We start from the raw sequence: 17,770 nt of genomic DNA on the forward strand, positions 1-17,770 counted from the left end.
GCTGTGCCCACTGAGAGTTGAGGATCTGGAACTTCCTGAGGGCACACAGGAAGTGGCCCCCCAGGGAGTCAACCAAGACTCAGCACTGAGCACACCCACTCGGGGCTCCAGGGAGTCAGCCTGGGGTCAAGTGCAACCAGATTGGAAAGACCAGGTCCTTCCAAAGGTGGGGACCTGGGACCAGGAGCAAGCTCACAAAAGCCCCCCTTCCTTCAGCGCCTTCTCTGTTCACCAAACACTGAGTTGTTAAACACTCCATGGCTGCTCCTGGAGAAGGGGTGGGGCGAGCTGACAGCAGTCAGTTTCCGACATGGTCTCCTGGCCACCACAGCCCCTCAAGGTCCACTGGCTCCCCCCATAGCTGGTGTGGGGGTGCCCCGTCCTGTGAATGCGAGCTTCGGGCGACCCAGCCAGGGGCTGCCAGAGAGGGCGTGGGAGCGGGCGGCCCAGATCTTGCTCCATCCTTGGGAGCCCCAGGGCCAGGCACTCTCTGCCTGGGCCACCTGGACCTAGCTCCTGAAGGACCCTCAGGGGACCGGTTGTGGGGAGGGGGCCCTTTGGAGGCAGCTAGCTGAGGCCTCTCCTCTGGGCCACTGCCCCTGGGTCAGGCCTGGCAGGCCTCCAGGAGAAGAGACCAGGGGCACAGGGGCTCCGGGTGAGGCCTGCCAGCCTGGATGGGGAACAGACAGGGTGGGTGCTGGCGAGGGCACCCACCCTGGATCGAGGAGCCTGCCACCCTGATGGCTCCCACAGCTGCTGCCCCTTTCTACAGATGAGAAACCAAGTTTCAAAGAGGTCACGCCCCACTCCACAGCAGAGCGGAACGCACAACCAGGTGTGGCTGACTCTACAACTCGGGTCAGGACTCCCTGGGTGGGGGCAGAGGCCAAAGTTCAGTGAAGAACTTATTAGGGCCAGGCACGGGGTGGGGGGGGGGGGCGAGGCCCTGCATTCGGAATCTCAGCCGCAGACTACCTGTGAGGGCCAGTTCCTCTACCCGTTTTGCAGAGTAGGAGACCTGGGCTTGGAGAGAAGTCACAGTCCTGGCAGGGCAGGACTGGAGCCAGCTCTGACATCTCAGGGCCATAGGCATTGAAGAGCTGTCACCCCCAGGGGGGCAGGACAGATAAGGGGAGGGGTGGCCAGCACGCACCTGGCCCAGGTTATCGAAGTTGTACTTGTGATGGACCCAGCGGTAGTTGGCAGCCACGCAGTCAGAGCGGTTGGTGATGTTGCGGGTGTCCACGCCCAGGCAGTGGTAGAACTTGCCCTTGAAGAGCTGGGGATAAGGAGGGCAAGATCAGGGCTCCCAGGAGGAGGGGGCATTGCAAATCACAAGAAGAACCCAGGCCTCAGACTGCATCCCCTGAGCCCCAAGGTCAGCCAGCACAGGTGGGGCCTCTGCCCTGGCTGTGCCCTTACACAGCCTCAGAACCCTCCCACCCCCCTCACCTGCACCCCCAAGATGCCAAAGATGATGAAGAAGGCACAGCAGATCAGGACGATGTTCCCAATGGGTTTGAGGGAGGAGATGAGCGTCTCCACCACCAGCTTCAGGCCAGGGGCCCGGCTGATGACCCTGCAGGCAAGGAGGGCGGGGAACTGTGAGCCCATGGCTGTGGGGAGGCAGCCAGTGCTGAGTCCCCTAGTGAGTTCCAGGACTGAGCCCACTAGGGCATGAGGAAGACAGCATGGAACCAAGAGAAAGCAGGTGCCCAGATGTCAGCAGACCAGGGGGTGAGCCAGGCCACAGCCCAGACCCACAGGGAGAAGGGCACCTGCCCTCCGGTCACTGTGCCTAGTCCCAGAGATAGCAGAGAGCCACCCAGAGACAGAAACAGGTAACCAGGCGGTGGGGGTGGGGGGTGGTACTGAGGAAGGATGATAGGAGTTCCAAGCCAGCCTCACATCAACTAAGCCAGGCCTGTCTCTAAATAAATACATATACATTTTATGTCTATATTAAATGTGTATTAAATATTCACATAAATGCATACATGTGTGTGTGTGTAGAGCGGGGGCTGGGGATGTGGCTTGATGTTTCAGTGCCCCTGGGTTCAATCCCTAGTACCAAGAAACGAAAGAAAGACGCGTGCTATCGGAGGACAAAATGAGTCACATGTCACAAGGGCCTTAGGCATTGAAGAGCTGTCACCGGGGAAGGGTCCTCACCGCAGAGGGCGTAGGGTGCGCAGGAGCCGCAGGACCCGGAGGACCCCCAAGATCTTGGCTCCCCCAGCCGAGGCTAAGGACACCACGATGTCGATGATGGACACGAAGACGAGGAAGCCGTCCAGCACATTCCAGCTGCTGCGCAGATACGCCTGCTCCCCGAAGTACAGGCCCAGCGAGACCACCTGGGGGCGGGGCGGGGCGGGGTCAGGCCCAAGGCGCAGCACGAGGGGAGGGCGAGGGCGGGGGGAGGACGAGGTGGGAGGGGGTGGCTTCGGGAAAGGGGGCGCGGGGACAGATGGGCTGGGCCAGATAGGTGGCGAGGACGAGTGGGCAGGGGACAGCTCCACGCAGACCCTGGGATGGGCGGGCAGTAGGCGGGGATGGGGCGGAGTCAGGACCCAGGGCGCCTCCCGCTAAGGTTCTCCCAGGACTTCTGGCAAACCCAAGGCGAAGCCACCGCGCTGGGAAGCGTCCCGAGGGAACCTTTCCCCTGCTCCCCGCACCTCCAGCAGCTCCCCCGTTACATGGTCATGTTTCTCCCTGCATTCGCCTTTCTGGCGAGGTTGTGACTCCTGGAGAGGGGGCATGCCGCTGACCCCTCCGGGTCCCAGGAGCCCAACCCAGGGGCGGGCGCTGACTGACAGGCCAGTGACAATCTGCGGGAGGGGCGGGGGTCCCCGAGCTGGGAGTGAAGGTGAAGCCCAGAGCAACCTTCAGTGTCATTTCGCCCACGAAGATGGCCGTGAAGATGTAGTTGGACACCGTGAGGAAGATGCGTTCCTGAAAGAGCCGGGAGATGCGGTGGGCCCAGGGGCTCAAACCTACCAGCCACCGGCTCACGCTCTTGATCAGCCAAGAAACAGCCAGGAGAGGCCAACACTTCTCAGTTCAAGGTGGTCTGTCCCTCCCAGAGGCAAGCTCCCTGCCACATCTCCCTCCCACCACGTGCCAGGAGTCTGGCCCTGCTGAGCTCTCCCTTGGTCTGGCTCACAGTCCCAGGGCAGGCCTGGTGCTGCATCTCTCTGCCTGGCCTCTCTGAGGGCTGTGGCTACTCACAGTGCTGCCGGCCTCTATCTGGGGCCTCTCCAGGGCGATGGTGATGCAGTTAAGGAAGATGAAGGCCAGGACCACGTAGTCAAAGAGCTTGTGGGCGATGATGGTCTGACACAGGACCCGGAACCTAGGCAGAGGCAGGGCACCACGAGTGTCAGTTTGCTTCCCATCCTGACCAGAGGGGAGGCAGAGGATGCAGACAGACACACACACGAGGGGCACAATAGCCTAGAGGAAGTGATCCCTCTCCTCCTCTGGACACAGCACAGGTGTTGATTTTGCATTGTTCAGGGTGCAGACCACAAACCCACACCGCAAAGGGTACCCACCTTGCCTGGCACTTAAGGGTCTCTGAACACCAGCCCAAATCCCAGACTCCAGTCCTCCGGAGACAAGGCCACCACATTTCCTAACACCCAGGCAGTCTCTCAGGCTGCTCCCTCGTCCTGGACCAGCTTCCTCTTTCCGCCATCCTCCTCCCCTCTCCCCCTCCCTCCTGCACCCACTGGACTGTTATCTGCCTACAAAGCCCAGCCTCCTCCTCCAGGAAGCCTGCTGATGCTCCCTTCATGTGTGTACCCCGGACCTTTAGAGAATCTGCCCAGCTGGATGCCAGCACAGAACTGGCCTGGGCTACAGGAAATGCCCACGAAACCCCCTGTCCTGCCGCCCCCGCCTCTGGGGTATGGCCTCGCCCAGCTTGGCAGAGAGCTTTCCCTCCACACCTTACCCCTACTCTAACTCCCACCTGTTCTCCGGGGAGAAGAGGTAGACCGACCAGTCCTCGCGGACCTCGCACCAGTCAGGCTTGTAGACATCAATCATCTTGCGGACGCGGAAACACAGAGTCTGGAGAGAGGAGGACCAGGCGCGGGAGGGTCAGCACCGCGCAGAGCGACCTCTCTCTGCCCACCCGGTCATCGGGCCAACTGGCCACTGGGCGATCTCGGAACCGCGCCCCACCCCAGGCGGCAGGGAGCGCTTCCCCGCCGGAGCCCCCCCCCCTCATTTTCTGGCCCCGCCCCTCGGGCCACAGTTTTAAGCCCCACCGCTCTGGCCCGCCCCCTCGAGCCCACCTCTGCTTGCACCGCGCTCTTCCTGGTTCCCGGAGGGACCCCCACTTACGTAGTCGATCTCCTCCTCGTCCTCCCCGCGATCCCGGCCGTCGTCCATCTTGGTGAACACGTCCTTGGCGATATTGGGCATCCTGCCGTTGCAGTCCTCGTGCCCGGGGGCCATGCCCGCCGCCCTCCAGGCGGCCCTGGGGTGGAGGCCCATGGCGGGCACGAGCTCGGTCAGGTCCACCGAGTCCCGAGTGTCGAGGGACAGCGTCCGGCGGTGGTGGCGATGACGGTGCGCCAGGTGGGGCCCATGGTGCACGTGGTGGGCGTGCGGGGCATGCAGCGGCGCAGCGCGCGGAGGCCCCTCCTCCCGGGCGCCCTCGCAGGCCCGAGCGCCACTGCGCTCCGCCGAGAGCAGGGACTCGTGCTCAGCCGAGGGCGGCTTGTGCTTGAGGCTGTTCCAGCTGGAGCGGCGGCTGGCCCAGGCCCCGCTGCGGCCCCAAGGTCCGTAGTAGGAGCTCCGGGTGCTGGACTGTGGGGGAGCCAGGGCTTGGGTCAGCGTGGTCGCGCACACCCGTGATGCCAGGCCTCCTGCAAGCCCCGCTGTGGCTCTAAGAGGGTCCGGGCCTGGCTAGCAGGCGACCGAATGGGTTAGGGGCTCCTCTGCCTGCTCTGCCTCTCATCCCACCCACGTGGACAAGTCCCCCTGGAGGTCTAATCCCTCCCTGCTACCTGTTCCCTTGAGGAACTAGAGAAGTTACGGCCACCTTCCTATTTTACAGGAAAGGAAACCAGGGCTGAGAAGAGTGGTAATTTGCTCAAGGACACACAGCTCAGAGGTGACAGAGGCCAGATTCCAACTCTAGTCTGCCTGACCCCAAATTCTTGACCCTACACATTTGCTACCAAGATGAAACCCAGTTCTGTGTGCCTGACCCCAGTCATTCCTGTTGCCAGGTCCTGCTCAGGCACTGGGCACCCAGGAATGTGACAGACATGGTCCTGCCTGGCTTGGGGCAATCCCTGTCCTAAGCCTGTGCACCTCAGTGTGAGGCTAAGGTTGCAGGCACCTGGCTCTGGGGTCCTTCAACCCACATCCCAGTGGGGGAGGCCCTTCTGGACGGAGCCCCCACCCACAGGACTCACCAGGGAGCGCTGATCATAGCTCATCCGCCCCAGGGACATGACGCTGCTCTTGCGGGAGTCCAGGGCCACCAGCATGGGGTCTGGCTGCAGCGAGAGGCGGGACGCAGGGCCCACAGCCCCAGTAGGACCTAGGTGTCCGCCCAATGGGAGACTAGGGTCCAGGTGCCCATTGGGGGTCAAGGGGATTGGGCAGAGCTTGGGATCTGGAGAAGCAAGAGGGAGACAGAGAGAGGGACAGATGGAAGACCACAGAACAAGAGCAAAGGAAACAAGACAAAGGAAAGGGTGTGGACATAACAGAAGTGGAGTACTTTATGAGGAGACTCCTCTACCAGGAAGCCTTCCAGGTTGCACCTCATCCCGTGTGCCTCCCCTGCACCCTGCCTCCAGGGCTCTGGGATCAGACCAGCCTGGACCTTCGCCCAGTACGAAGGGAAGGGAGCCTGGCTCCCTGGCCCACTGCAGGAAGCAGGCAGTCTGCCGGGGCTACCCAGAAGCCAGGGCTTGGGTTGGAGTGGCTTGGCTCAAGCTGCCTCGTGTTACCAGCCAGGACCACAGGCCACATCGGAAGGCCCCACAGCTCTACCCAAGAGCCTGTGGGAAGGGAAGCGGGTGGGCTGCAGTTAGCCCTGTGGGGGGACCCCAGAGGTCCACGAATGTCCTCTTTCTTTCAGTTAGTAACACAAAAACCAAACACAGAGAATTAGCACTCTCTGAGCCTGGGGTCCAGGGGAGCAGATGCTGTGCCCTGGGCCCACCTGGGTCTCCAGTGAAGGCTCCTGGCCCCCAGGGGACGAGTGGAGGCCTGTTTACCTCCGCTGCTGTCCAGGGCCTCCTGGAACTTGTCATACTCTTCCATGTTGGATGAGCTCTGGTCCTCATCTGAGTAGGAGCGGTTGGCGTCCCCCTGGGAGGCAGGCACCCGTCAGCGGTCAGCATGCAGGGCAACTCCCCTCCTCCCAGCCCTCCTTCCCTCTTGGGTTTGCCAATGGGTGTTCCCACTCTCCTTTTACAGATGGGAAAAGTGAGGCTCAGAAAGGGGAAGTGGAAGCTAATGGGGATCTAGGCCACCGTCCCCCGCCTGCCCGACTGCGCGTATTCCAAAGCCTTGGAAAAGGGAGGGAGCGGGATCCAGAATTCCAGGTCTCAGGGCTTTAGAACCTCAGAGATGGGAAGACCTAGTCCTTCACCCTCGGGGGAGAAACAGGAATCCCAGACGCAGGCCCCAGCTGCGTCCCTCCCGGGACGGAGGCTCCCTGCCTCGTGGGCAGCCCTCCTCTGAGGATATGACACAGCCCCCCACCACCCAGGCTCCCTCTCCCCTGCCTAGAGTCTCGCGGGCCCTGCTGGGATCGCTTCCTCCCCCAGGGCTGTGGTCACCTCGGCCTGGAAACCCTCCACCAGGATGGCCACCAGCAAGTTGAAGAGGACATAGTTGCCGAAGGTCATGAGAGCAACAAAGTAAAGGGAGGCCCAGGGGGAAGTGGAGGCCATGCCATTGTAGAGGACGACGTTCCAGTCCTCCTGGGTGAGGATCTGTTGAGGGAGAGACCAGTCAGTCCTGAGGTCCCTCAGGGCCGCCTCTGTCTACCAGGAGGGATGGGCACTGTCAACCTCAGCCCCACCCCATCCCAGGTGGTCTGCTGCCCAGGATCCCCTCCCCTGAAGTGCACCCACCTGGAACACTGTGACAATGGCCCAGAGCAGGGAGTCAAAGTTCTTCCTGTCAGGAACCGTGTCTCCCGTATCCGTGCGGAGGCTGAATTTGCAGCCAAAGATGTGCATCCCGAGGATGCTGGGGGAGGAAGGGAGGAAGGGGGTGGCTCGAGGGTTCCCGTCCACCACGCTCTGCCTTCCCTTCCCACCTGGTTTGGTCTCAGGCAACACAGTAAGGCGGGGAGGTGGGGGCGGGCGACAGTGTGGGTCCCATTTTCCCGAGAACACTGAGGCTCCCTGGGAAGAACCTGCCCAGAGCCACAGGAATGTACCCCCCCATGCTCCTGCCCACAGCCCTGGCTGGCCCTGCAGGTGGGGTCCCGGGTGGGCAGGGCTCACCTGAAGATGAAGATGAAGAGCATGAGCAGCATGCAGAAGGTGGCCACGTTGTCCATGGTCTTCATGAGCACCACCAGCTGGCGCCGCAGCGCGGGCATGAAGCGCACCAGCTTCAGCACCCGCAGCAGCCGGAAGGTGCGAAGCACTGACAGCCCGCCGTCCGCCTGCCCCACGATCTCCCAGATGCTGTGGCCAGCCAGCAGGGGCGCAGGGCCAGAGGGAGGCCGAGAGAGGAGGAAGGAGAGGCCAGGCCCGGAGGACAGAGAGACAGAGAGCTTTCACTCATCCACTAATTCATCCACCTTTGGGTGGATGAATTAGTGGATGAGGCTCCAGGGACCCCTCACCAGGAAGTCATGGCTAAAATCTGAAAACTCCATAAACGTCACTGTCCTCTCCGGAGGTTTAATGCTTCCTCTGATTACAAATATAAACAGCAAATCACTGAGGATTAGCGGTCCCGAGGACTTTTGGGGCAATCAAAATAACAGATATCTTTATGTTACTTGACAGTGGGTGGAAAATTTCTGTTCGTTACATGCATCCCTCCTTTAGAGTGACGGTAGTCACGGGCCTGCCGCTACATCTTGTTATTTAATGCATTAATCCAGAAGCATATATATTGCTAAATCAAGAATTTAAAAAAAAAAATATTTGGATGACGGCCTCCAAGTGGTTGGCTTCCTTCATCACCTGTGCACTGGCTGGATGTGCACACTGTCCCCTGCCCTGCTGCAGAGCAGGAGGTGGGGGAGGGGTACCTGATGATGACGATGATGCTGTCAAAGATGTTGTAGGGGTTCCGCAGGTAATCAAAGAGCCCGAAGGCGGCCAGCTTCAGGATCATCTCCAGGGCGAACATGCTGGTGAAGACCACGTTGCAGATCTCCAAGATGTTGGTCAGCTCCTCGGGCTGTGGGGGCACAGCGGTGGGGGATGCGTGACCCCAGCAGGCCAGACACAGCCCGATGCAGAACCACCATCATGGAGGCTTCTAGCCCATGCACCCACTCTCAGAGGAGGACACTAAGACCCAAGGAGGTCAAGGAACTGGCCAAACGGACACCAGCTTCCCATGACCCCCTCCAGCTGCAGACCTCCTCCTGCCCCTGGATCTTTGGCCTCATGCTTGTCAGCAGCAGGTGATAACTGGAAAACGGCACCATTGAAAGAGACCCTGCTGTCGGCCATGACTTGGGGCAAGGGACGGGATCCCTTGGTTGGACGCTAAGTGGCCGTGCAGCCCACTTCTGAGCCCTCGTTTCCCTGTCTGTAAACCAGGGGTCAGGCCGGCTGCGGTGGCGCACATCTGTCATCCCAGCAGCTCGGGAGGCTGGGGCAGGAGGATGGCGAGTTCAAAGCCAGCCGCAGCAACGCAGTGAGGCCCTAAGCAACTCAGTGAGTCTCTAAATAAAATATATAACAGGGCTGGGGATGTGGCTCAGTGGCTGAGGGCCCCCGAGTTCAGTCCCCAGTGCATGACTTCATTCATTTCAAGCCCCTGGATAAAGGCCATGCAAGGCCCGGGTCCCTCTCTCCCCTCCATGGTCCCCCTGGGACCCAGTGAAAGGTCTGGTTTGTGTTCACCATGGCACCAGACGGTTCCTGCCTGGATTCTGGAGAAGGGGGGGACCATTTGTTTAGCCCTGATCATGGGCCCCTCGCCGAGCTCAACCCCAGCCCAACTACTGCCTCCCCGGACAGCGGTCGCTTCTGTTTTATAATGAGAAACCGAGGTTGGGCAGTGTGGACTGACTTGCTCAGAGCCACCCAGCGAGAATGTGGCAAGGCTGGGCACTGGTCCAAGTCAGACTTGAAGCTACTGTCACATCACAGCACACCACCCGATCCCCTTGCTCCTTCCTACAGCATCCTGTACTGAGGGCCCCTAACCTGCTGGGCTCGTGCTACGGCAGCGGACACGCTCACACGCAAGTGCAAATCCCTACACGCCACAAGCCACAGCTCCCGCGAAAACCAGGGAGACGAGTGCAGTTTGGGGGAACGAGAGTCAGTGGGGCCGGGAGGATTTCTGGAGCAAGTGACATCTCGGCAGAGACCTAGAAGCTGAGAAGGGAGCCCGTGACAGGGGGAAACGAAGGTGCCCAGAGCAAGGGCAGCGGGGAGGAGGAGCCGAGGAGCACGGCAGGCCATCTCCGTCCACCAGTCCAGCCCCTCCATGGAGCAACAGGGACCCTCAGAGGCCCGGCTTTATTCCATGTGAGTTAAAAAGAGAAGGAAACCAACAAACAAAAAAGAAAGAAAAAGAAAGAAAGAAAAGCAGCCTGGCAGCCCCCCCACAGGCCTGGGATCTAGTAGAACTGCCGGCTCCTCTCAGCCCAGGCTAAAGGAGAGGCCGCGTCCATCTGCGATCACATCTGACTCACAAAAACGGCCCCACAGCTGAGAGAGGCCCAGAGACGGGCCTCTGGGAGGGCTCGGATGCCGGTGTGAGCCGCCCGTTTCCCAGCCCACCTAGACCACGACCTGGAGACGGAAAGCCAGGACGCGGACAGCCCAGGGCCACCGTCACGGTTCCGGCCACACACGCCACACGAGCTTCTGCAATCCCTGCCAGGAGCGGGGCTCCCCGAAAGGTCACCCCCTCCCCTCCCTCCGCCCCCGCAGCAGCTGTGTCTCACGGCGCACACCTGTGAATCTGTCTAATGGACCATCCATCACTGTGGAGCACACTCATCCGGGAGAGGCAGGCTGGAGGAGACAGACAGATGACTAGACACCCAGCGGGGAGATGTCAAGGGGGTGGTGCGGGAAGGGAGGCAGAGATGGACAGAGATGGACAGAGAGAGACGGCAGTGGACGGGCCACTGGAGATGGCTCCGCCCACCCAGTGGAAGAGCTGACAGAGGTTCCGGGTGGGGGCAGGGGCCAGCGCCTCCTGCTTAGATGCCAGGCTTGGTGGCCCCAGGCTGCCCCACCCCTGGTCACTTCTGCAGGGTAGATATGAGCGTGGGCAGAGGCCTCTCAGCTGGCCAGGAGCCCCTGCAGCCCAGCGCAGCCCCTTGATGATAACGGCCACTGCGATCCGTGCAGCTTCCCGCAGGCCAGGTTGCATCCTCTTGTCTAAACTGAACCACCTTATACTGCCCCCATTTTACAGGCAGGAAACCTGAGGCTCAAGGAGGAGAAGTGACCGCCAGGGTCCTGGCCAGGCAGTGGTGGAGTCAGATCTTGAAGCTCCCTCTCCCTTAGCCCCGCCCTACCCTACAGCCCAGGGGCCTTCACCTGCCCACTTCCCTGACAGGCTCCAGCTCAGCCCGGACACGTCACTCCCAGGCCAACGAGCCTTCCATGGCTCCCACTGCTCCAAAGACAAAGCTAGCTTTGAGGCCCTTGGTAGGTGAGCGCCACCCTGGCCCCTGGGCCTCTGCCCTGTACCTTGGGCTCATCTCCTCAAGGACTCAGGGCCCTTCGGGGGACGCCTGTGCTCCTGGTCCCTGTGCCTATGTCTGCCTGGCTGGACTCACAGTCATCCCTCAGAATCCACCTCCAATCCCCCCACCCAGGACCCTTTCCTGTCTGTAGCCCACGCTGGTACCTCTCTCTCAGGCCCCCACAGGGCCAGACTGCCAGTCACTGGGCCACCCTATGCTCCTCCTCCCAGAGTCCCCTCGACCTGGTTGGCAGTGACTTCACAGGAGGTGCAGCAGGAGGCCAAGCAGGACTTGAGCCACTGCTGACTCAGAGCCCTGAGTGCGGCGCCCTGGCCAGGGTCAGCCGAAGCCCAGGGAGGCTCCCTGCTCCCTGCCCTTTCAGCACAGTCCTCTGTGTTTTCTTCTCCACCTTAACCATCTTCAGACCCTAGGGCCAGCCGAGGCTGCAGGGGGGCAGCCTTGCCCAGCTTGGGAAGAATTATGGCCCTGGTGTTCCAGAAGAGAGGGAAGCTGAGACACACTGTCCTGGGAGCAGCAGCTCCTGACCCATGACCCGTCTCCAATGTGACTGTCCACCACTGTCCTCAGTACCTCAGGCCCAGCTCTGCCCGTGGCCGCCAGGCCACAGGAGCCCGCCACTTCCTTCCCTCCCATCTGCCCAGTGGGTCTGAGGCACCCTTCCTGCCCCACAGGACTGGCTTGTCACACAAGGAAGAGTTGTGACAGTGTCACATCAGATGATGGGGAAGGAATCCAACTGCCTGACCCTCCTACCCACAGTCACAGCCACAGCCACAGAACGCGCCGGGTCCGCCTGCCTCCCAGGGCTCTCCAGGCTGCACCACCTCCCACTTCCTGAGACACATGCTGACCCCTGTCCCCTCCAGCCCAGTCCCTGCAAGGAGCAGCCTCCACGGCCAGGAGAGCCTGAACCAGCAAGCAGGAGGCGGGCCAGGGGATGCACCGAAGCATCCGCCCTCCCCCTCCCCCTCCCCCTCCCCCTCCTCCTCCTCCTCCTCCTCCTCCTCCTCCTCCTCCTCCTCCTCCTCCTCGTCCTCCTCCCCCACCTCCCCGTGTCCCTCCCTCCCCAGCCCTAGGCCACCTCTTTCTACAGGCGCCACCTCAGCGGGGACTGCTCAAAATAAACTTGGGGGCGGATTATTTCCCGCCAAGCACTGTCTGGGAGCCAAGGGAGAGGAGCAAAAATACCAGCGGCCAGGGCAGGCCCTGCATGGAGCAGCCGAACAATGGCTGCCACTCCGAGCGGCTTTAAAAAGAACGTTTTAAAAATGCTTCCTCCTCCTCGCTTTTTCCTTAGCTAATTAACTTTCTGAGGCTCCAGACAGCGGGTGGTGCGCTCACCCAGGGCTCCCTGCAAGACTCCCGGCCTGTGGGGCTCTGTGCACCTCTGTGCACCAGCTTCGTAGTTACCCACGTTACGGGGCCCATGCGCCACCAAGATGCAGGCTCCAGCTGTGGGGTCTGTGAGGTGCTGTGGCTCACCAGGGCCACCCTGCAGAGCCAGGGTTGGAACCCAAGCCCTGCCTAAGGGACTTAGCCTTTCTGAGCACCGCCTTCCAAGTGTGCAGGGGGAGGGGCAGGACCCCAACTTGGAGGGCAGCTGTGAGGACTCAGGGACACCAGGCTGGCTCAGAGGTTGGCACTTAGCAGAGGCTGAGTAGCTGGCCTCCCTTTGACGGAGAGGATTTGCAGCCAGGGTGCCTGCTTCCCAGGTGGACCCTACACCTGAGCACAGCCTCCCCCACCTGCTGACCTGGGCAGCGCCCGCCCTCGTGGGGCTAAGAACCTCGCTCAGCAGGATGTGGCAGAAGGAGCAGGGGCGGGGTGGGGGAGGTCAGACAAGAAGACCCTGAGGAGACTGGTCAGGGACCCTGACTGAGCCCAAGGCTGAGGCTCGGGGGCAGAGGGAGCCCTGGTGTCACCTAGGAGGGCACAGGCACACAAGCCCACCTCCAGCCACAGCCCTGCCTTGTGTGATCTGCCTGTTCCCGGGGCGTCAGCGCTTCCTCCCTGGCCGTCCAAGGATGAACTGTTCGCCACATTCCGAGGATGAACTCGTGGGCCTCCCGGCCGACTCCAGCGGGCCACTGGCAGGGATGTGGCCCAGGGACGGTGCAGAGGCGTGCAGACACTCGGCCCCACCCTCGCTGGCAGCTGCCCCCCACCCGACCTCTGGGCCAGGGAGGCCGGGCTGACCGGGGAGGCGCTGCCTGTCACTCCAGCTGCAGCCCTCCCTGGAGACCTTCTTAATTAAGCTGCAAAGACTGGCAACCGGCAGCTCAAGGCAGCTCGGGCGACAGCCCCAGGGGCCGCATTTAAGTAAATTGAATGGAGCCTGTGCTCAGGGAGCTGGTGACGGGCACCGCCACCGAGTGGGGGGGCAGGTCTTACAGAAGGAAGGCCATGAGGAGGCCAAGGGGGCTCCATGAGGAGGTGGCCTCAGACTGGGCCTCTGGCTGGCTGGGGGACCTCAGGTCAGTGACTCCCCTTTCTGGGCCTCAGCATTCTCAGCTGCCAAGGGGGGGGTGCCCTCTTGTTTGGGGTGCGGGCTAAGGGACCTATCCCCCAGAGGTCGGCCAGGCAGCAAGAGCCAAAAATTGGTATTTTTCCAAATGGAGCCAGGGCTTGTCCGGGCTGTCACCCCAGAGGTGGCCTGTGGACAGGGGCATGGGGGCAGAGCACAGTCCTGTCCTTTGAAGTGTCACTGGGGCAGCAGACCCCAGCGTCCCCCTCCCTTGGGGGTGAACCAAAGCCAGCTCCAGCTAGGAGCAGGAGACAGGCACGGACGGGGCGGCCCACCTGGGCCCCTGCTGGGCACCTTCTGCCCTCCCCACCTGCCGCCCACACCCGGCACCCACACTGGCCTGCTCATGGTGCTCGATGCCCATGCTGACGGTGTTGACCAGGATGGCCATCATGATGCCCCGGTTGAAGTACTTGCTGTCCACGATGCCCCGAAGCTTGGCCCGCGTCTCCCGCCACACGTCCCCACACAGCCGGACTGCCCCCACCTGCCCCTCCTCGTCCTCTTTGCCTAGGCCGGAGGAGCCCCCGTCCTCGCTGCTCCGGGGACCGTCCCCATCGGCTTCAGCCTCACTGCCACTGGAGCCACCGGAGCCTGAGCCCTCCTGGCCCGAGTCGGTGCTGCCGGGACCCGAGGACCGCCGGCCCGCCCCGTGCTGGCAGTGCGGGCAGCTGGTGGGGTCGGAGGCCAGCATGGCAGAGATGGGCTGCACCAGCGTGTGGGGCGTGGGGTCCAGGGCGCTGTGTCTCGGGCACAGCTCTGCAAAGCAAACGAGGCAGTGTCGGTGCCCACCCCAGGCCTGGCCACCAGGGCACAGGGTCCGCCTGGAGCAAGCCTGTCCCACCTGGGGGTGACGGTTCCCCTCTCTGGGCTCTGTCTAGAGCCAGGTGGAAGCAGAGACTGGCAGGCCACGGGCGTCCCTGCACGGACACACGATGGGCCTGGGGCAGGTGTCCCTGCTGTTGGTCACTTCTGCCCTTGGTGCTGGGCCAGTCACTTAACAGACCCTCCCAGGTCCTGGTCACAGAGCCAGGGGACTGGGTGTGACTATGAAAGAGTCTGTGTGGAGAGGGGACAACCAAGGTGGCCGAGGTGTTCCTCAGCTCTCCGCCTGTGTCTCCCGGGGAGGGAGGAGACGGAGCCTGCGGCGGGGCAGGCTCACTCTGCAAGCCCCCGGACACCCCGACACCCCGACCCAGGAGAGTCAGGGCTGGGTGGGGACAGGCAGGAAGGGCCGCAGGGGCCACAGCTCACAGGCCCTTCATGCCCCAGGAGAACCTGAGCAGCCTGGGGCTTGGACTGGAGGCCTGTGGCCGTGCCCAGGTCTGAGGAGAGGTGGCAGAGAGGCCTCCCTCTGGCTGGTTTTCTCTATTTTTCTAGAGTAATCATGTTTTGCTCTTGTAGAAAAAAAGGCAACAATGAAGGGAAAGCGAAGCCTGTGACATGTGACAGCTGCCTTTCGTCTCGCACTTGCCTCCAAGTGCTTCCCAGCCCTGGACAGAGCCCGGGGACAGCTTCAGAGGGCAGGCCAAAGCCCTTCCCAGCCCCGGACACCTGGGGGGAGGTCTGCAGGCCCAGGCAGCCCCTCTAGAAGGACCCCCTGCCGCAAGCTCAGGGGGAGGGCGGCAGCGGCAGGAAGGCCTCGGGGTAATCGCCCTCCCGTGTCCTCCAGCAGGCGGGTGCCAGCCCTGCCCAGACCCAGCTCCCCTGTCTGCAGGCCGGGCCAGCCCACGGCCACCTGGAGCCTCCTCCAAGGCCACACCCGGACGGCTGGCATCCCAGGGGGTGGGCCACAGCTCCGAGGGAGCATTGTCCTGCCCGCCTCCGGCCTCCCAGGGTGGGGCCTGGGTGCTGACCTCGTGGCCACCAGGAGCCGAGGCCAGCTAACCCCACCCCACCCCGTGGTCGGGGTCACACAGGGAACAGCACATGGCACGCTCCTCCCCCGCTGCTCCAGTGACAGTTCCAGGGCCTGCCAACTGCTCAGCACCCAGCTGGGAGGAAAGGGGACAGAGCTGGGCCCTCCCCTCCCTGCCGGCCTCCTCCTGGGACTGGGGTGTTCGCAGCTGGAGGTGGACACTTAGCAAAGCCCCGGGTAACCAACATTCCATGTGACTGGGTGACACCCAGGGCCACTGAAGTGCCTCCCTCATCTCCTTGGACTTTATTTTTCCCATCTGAAAACCAGGGCACTATTTCCCAGCCTGCCGCCTTCTGGGGACCGTGTCTGCTCTCAGGATTCAGGTGAGGGGCCCCTTTCCCACAAACTACCCGGCAGCCCTTGGCATGAGACATGGCCCCAGCAGGGGCAGAACAGGGGGGCCCATGTCCCTGCCTTGCCAGACCTTGGTGCCAGGTGCCAGAACTACAGCTCAGCCACAGTGGTAGCTGGGGACAGCTACAGGAGGCTGGTGGGTGGGGACCTACAAGACTGAGGCCAGATCACGGTCCCCTCTGCCCAGCGCGGCTCCCGGGGCAGGGCCCAGGTCTGTGCGCAGCGGAGTCCCCCAGGGCTGGGGCCGAGCCCCGGGGTGAGCGAGGGAGGCCCGGGCAGGTGCGCCTGGAGCTCCTGGCCGCAGGGGAAATGCTTGACCCTGAAATGAAGACGGGCCCGAGCCTGGGGACACCTCTCTCGGGCTGGGGAGGTGGGACCCATCAGCAGCAGCGAGTCCCCAGGTGGCGGCACACCCACCGCCAAGTGTCAGGGCCACTTACTGCAGTGCCTGGGGTCCTTGGCGTGGGGCCCGGGCCTGGCAGGGGCAGGTGCCCCGGGGCCCAGGGCCTGGCGCCGGCTCTGCAGGGCCTGGTAGAGGCCCAGGGTGCGACGCTTGGCCTTGCGCAGGATGTGGCAGACGTACTGGAAGATCTCCTCGTAGCAGTCGCCGGGCTCGGCGTAGCTGGCCACCGTGCTGGAGGACAGGTAGCGCTGCCGCTGCTCCAGCATCAGCCGGTGCTCCCGCTGCTTGGTCTCCGAGAACTGGGTCGCTATGACAACGAGGCACAGGTTGATCATGAAGAAGGAGCCCACCTGTGACCAACGGGAGGAGAGGACAGGGACGGGGACAGAGGGGACGGTGGGGGAGGGGAGGCGGAGGTGGAGAAGGGGCCAGCAGGAAGACACAGGGAGAGAGACAGAGAGAGGGAGAGAGAGAGTCAGGGAGACCCCGAGACAGAGATGGAGACGGGGAGACAGGAGCCAGAGTGGAGAGAGGAGGAGGACGGGGACAGACCGGAGACACCCACAGAGGGAGGAGGACAGCAGGGGGCCAGCAGAGAGCAAGGACAAGGGGGACACAGGAGAGAGTGACACAGGCTCAGGAGGATTGGGGCATGGGTGACACCGAGTTGGGGGAAGAGACAGGGACAGAGAGGAGCAGGGGAGGGTGGAGGGTCCCAGAGAGACAGAGGCACAAACACAGATGGGGACAGGAAAAGACGGCTGAGGCCTTGCTCCAGGCAAAGGCGTGGCCCAGGCTGCTCTCCAGGCCCCATGGCCCACTCCAAGCCAGGCCACGCTCAGGCGCGAGGCCCCGGCCACCCCCCACGCTGGCATTGAGCCAGGGAGGGAGGCTGCGGCCCGTCTTGGACCACTTGGGCCCTGAGTCCTACCCTCCAGCCTGGACTTTGGCTTTCTTTGGGCCTGAAGGGACAGTTGGGGAGAGGCTGCCGGCCAGCACTAAGGCCCCGCCCCCTCAGGGTGTCCTGTGCTTTTGGGGGTGCAGCCCCCCAACATTGCGAACTTCTGAATGAGCCCAGCTGCCACTGGCCAGAAGGGCCAGTCCCTGGCCTGTGCCTCCTCCACCTTCAGCATGACGGGGACTGTCTGGGGCGAGGAGCCCTCTCCAGCTGTGCGGCCCAGGCCAGGGATTCAGAATCGAAGCTCATGCCCCTGTGTGGCCAGGCACGAGGGTGAACGTCAGTGTGTCTGTCCAGCTCTGCCCTCTGCACCCTCCACATGCCTCAAAACACTGGGCCCCAGCCAGCTTGCTCTACCCTGGGACGGGACCACCTGGGGCCCCTCCACAGCAGCAGCAAGAGCAGCAGGGCACACTTATTGAGCACCTGCTGTGTGCGGGGTTTGCAGGTTTGGGGCTCTGCCTTCCCCGACTGGGGAGCTAAGTGCTGTCACATGTCGACTTCATAAAGTGGCTCGAGGGCCACCCTGGCTCCCCCGCAGGAGCAGAGGGCAGCTTCTCCAGCCCCTCGGGAACTCCGGCTCCTCTACCGCCGGAGCTCCATGGCCTCCTCCCGCAGGCTCCCATCCAGAGGCTCTCCCCTGCCCGACACCCAGGCCTTTAAGGCTCAATCCTGGCACCTCCTTCAGGGACCCTCCCACGTCC

At 62.8% G+C, this 17,770-nt stretch overlaps 1 protein-coding gene across 2 annotated transcripts in view; it reads right to left on the reverse strand.

The window, feature by feature from the left end:
• The window catches only part of Cacna1i (calcium voltage-gated channel subunit alpha1 I), a 95,545-nt gene that overhangs the window by 19,219 nt on the left and 58,556 nt on the right, over positions 1 to 17,770 (reverse strand). For both annotated transcript variants that reach the window (XM_078052700.1, XM_078052699.1), the window contains 15 exons: positions 16,146 to 16,458; positions 13,771 to 14,189; positions 8,252 to 8,403; positions 7,491 to 7,676; positions 7,113 to 7,230; positions 6,816 to 6,971; positions 6,249 to 6,342; positions 5,436 to 5,638; positions 4,354 to 4,821; positions 3,977 to 4,077; positions 3,232 to 3,355; positions 2,887 to 2,955; positions 2,173 to 2,357; positions 1,453 to 1,579; positions 1,154 to 1,279 (listed from right to left, as the gene is read on the reverse strand). In XM_078052700.1, the coding sequence (XP_077908826.1) occupies positions 1,154 to 1,279; positions 1,453 to 1,579; positions 2,173 to 2,357; positions 2,887 to 2,955; positions 3,232 to 3,355; positions 3,977 to 4,077; positions 4,354 to 4,821; positions 5,436 to 5,638; positions 6,249 to 6,342; positions 6,816 to 6,971; positions 7,113 to 7,230; positions 7,491 to 7,676; positions 8,252 to 8,403; positions 13,771 to 14,189; positions 16,146 to 16,458 (2,841 nt within the window). The remainder of the gene's footprint in view (positions 1 to 1,153; positions 1,280 to 1,452; positions 1,580 to 2,172; positions 2,358 to 2,886; positions 2,956 to 3,231; positions 3,356 to 3,976; positions 4,078 to 4,353; positions 4,822 to 5,435; positions 5,639 to 6,248; positions 6,343 to 6,815; positions 6,972 to 7,112; positions 7,231 to 7,490; positions 7,677 to 8,251; positions 8,404 to 13,770; positions 14,190 to 16,145; positions 16,459 to 17,770) is intronic.

The sequence above is a fragment of the Ictidomys tridecemlineatus genome, chromosome 6, assembly GCF_052094955.1.
Source record: "Ictidomys tridecemlineatus isolate mIctTri1 chromosome 6, mIctTri1.hap1, whole genome shotgun sequence".
NCBI classification, from domain to species: Eukaryota; Metazoa; Chordata; class Mammalia; order Rodentia; family Sciuridae; genus Ictidomys; species Ictidomys tridecemlineatus.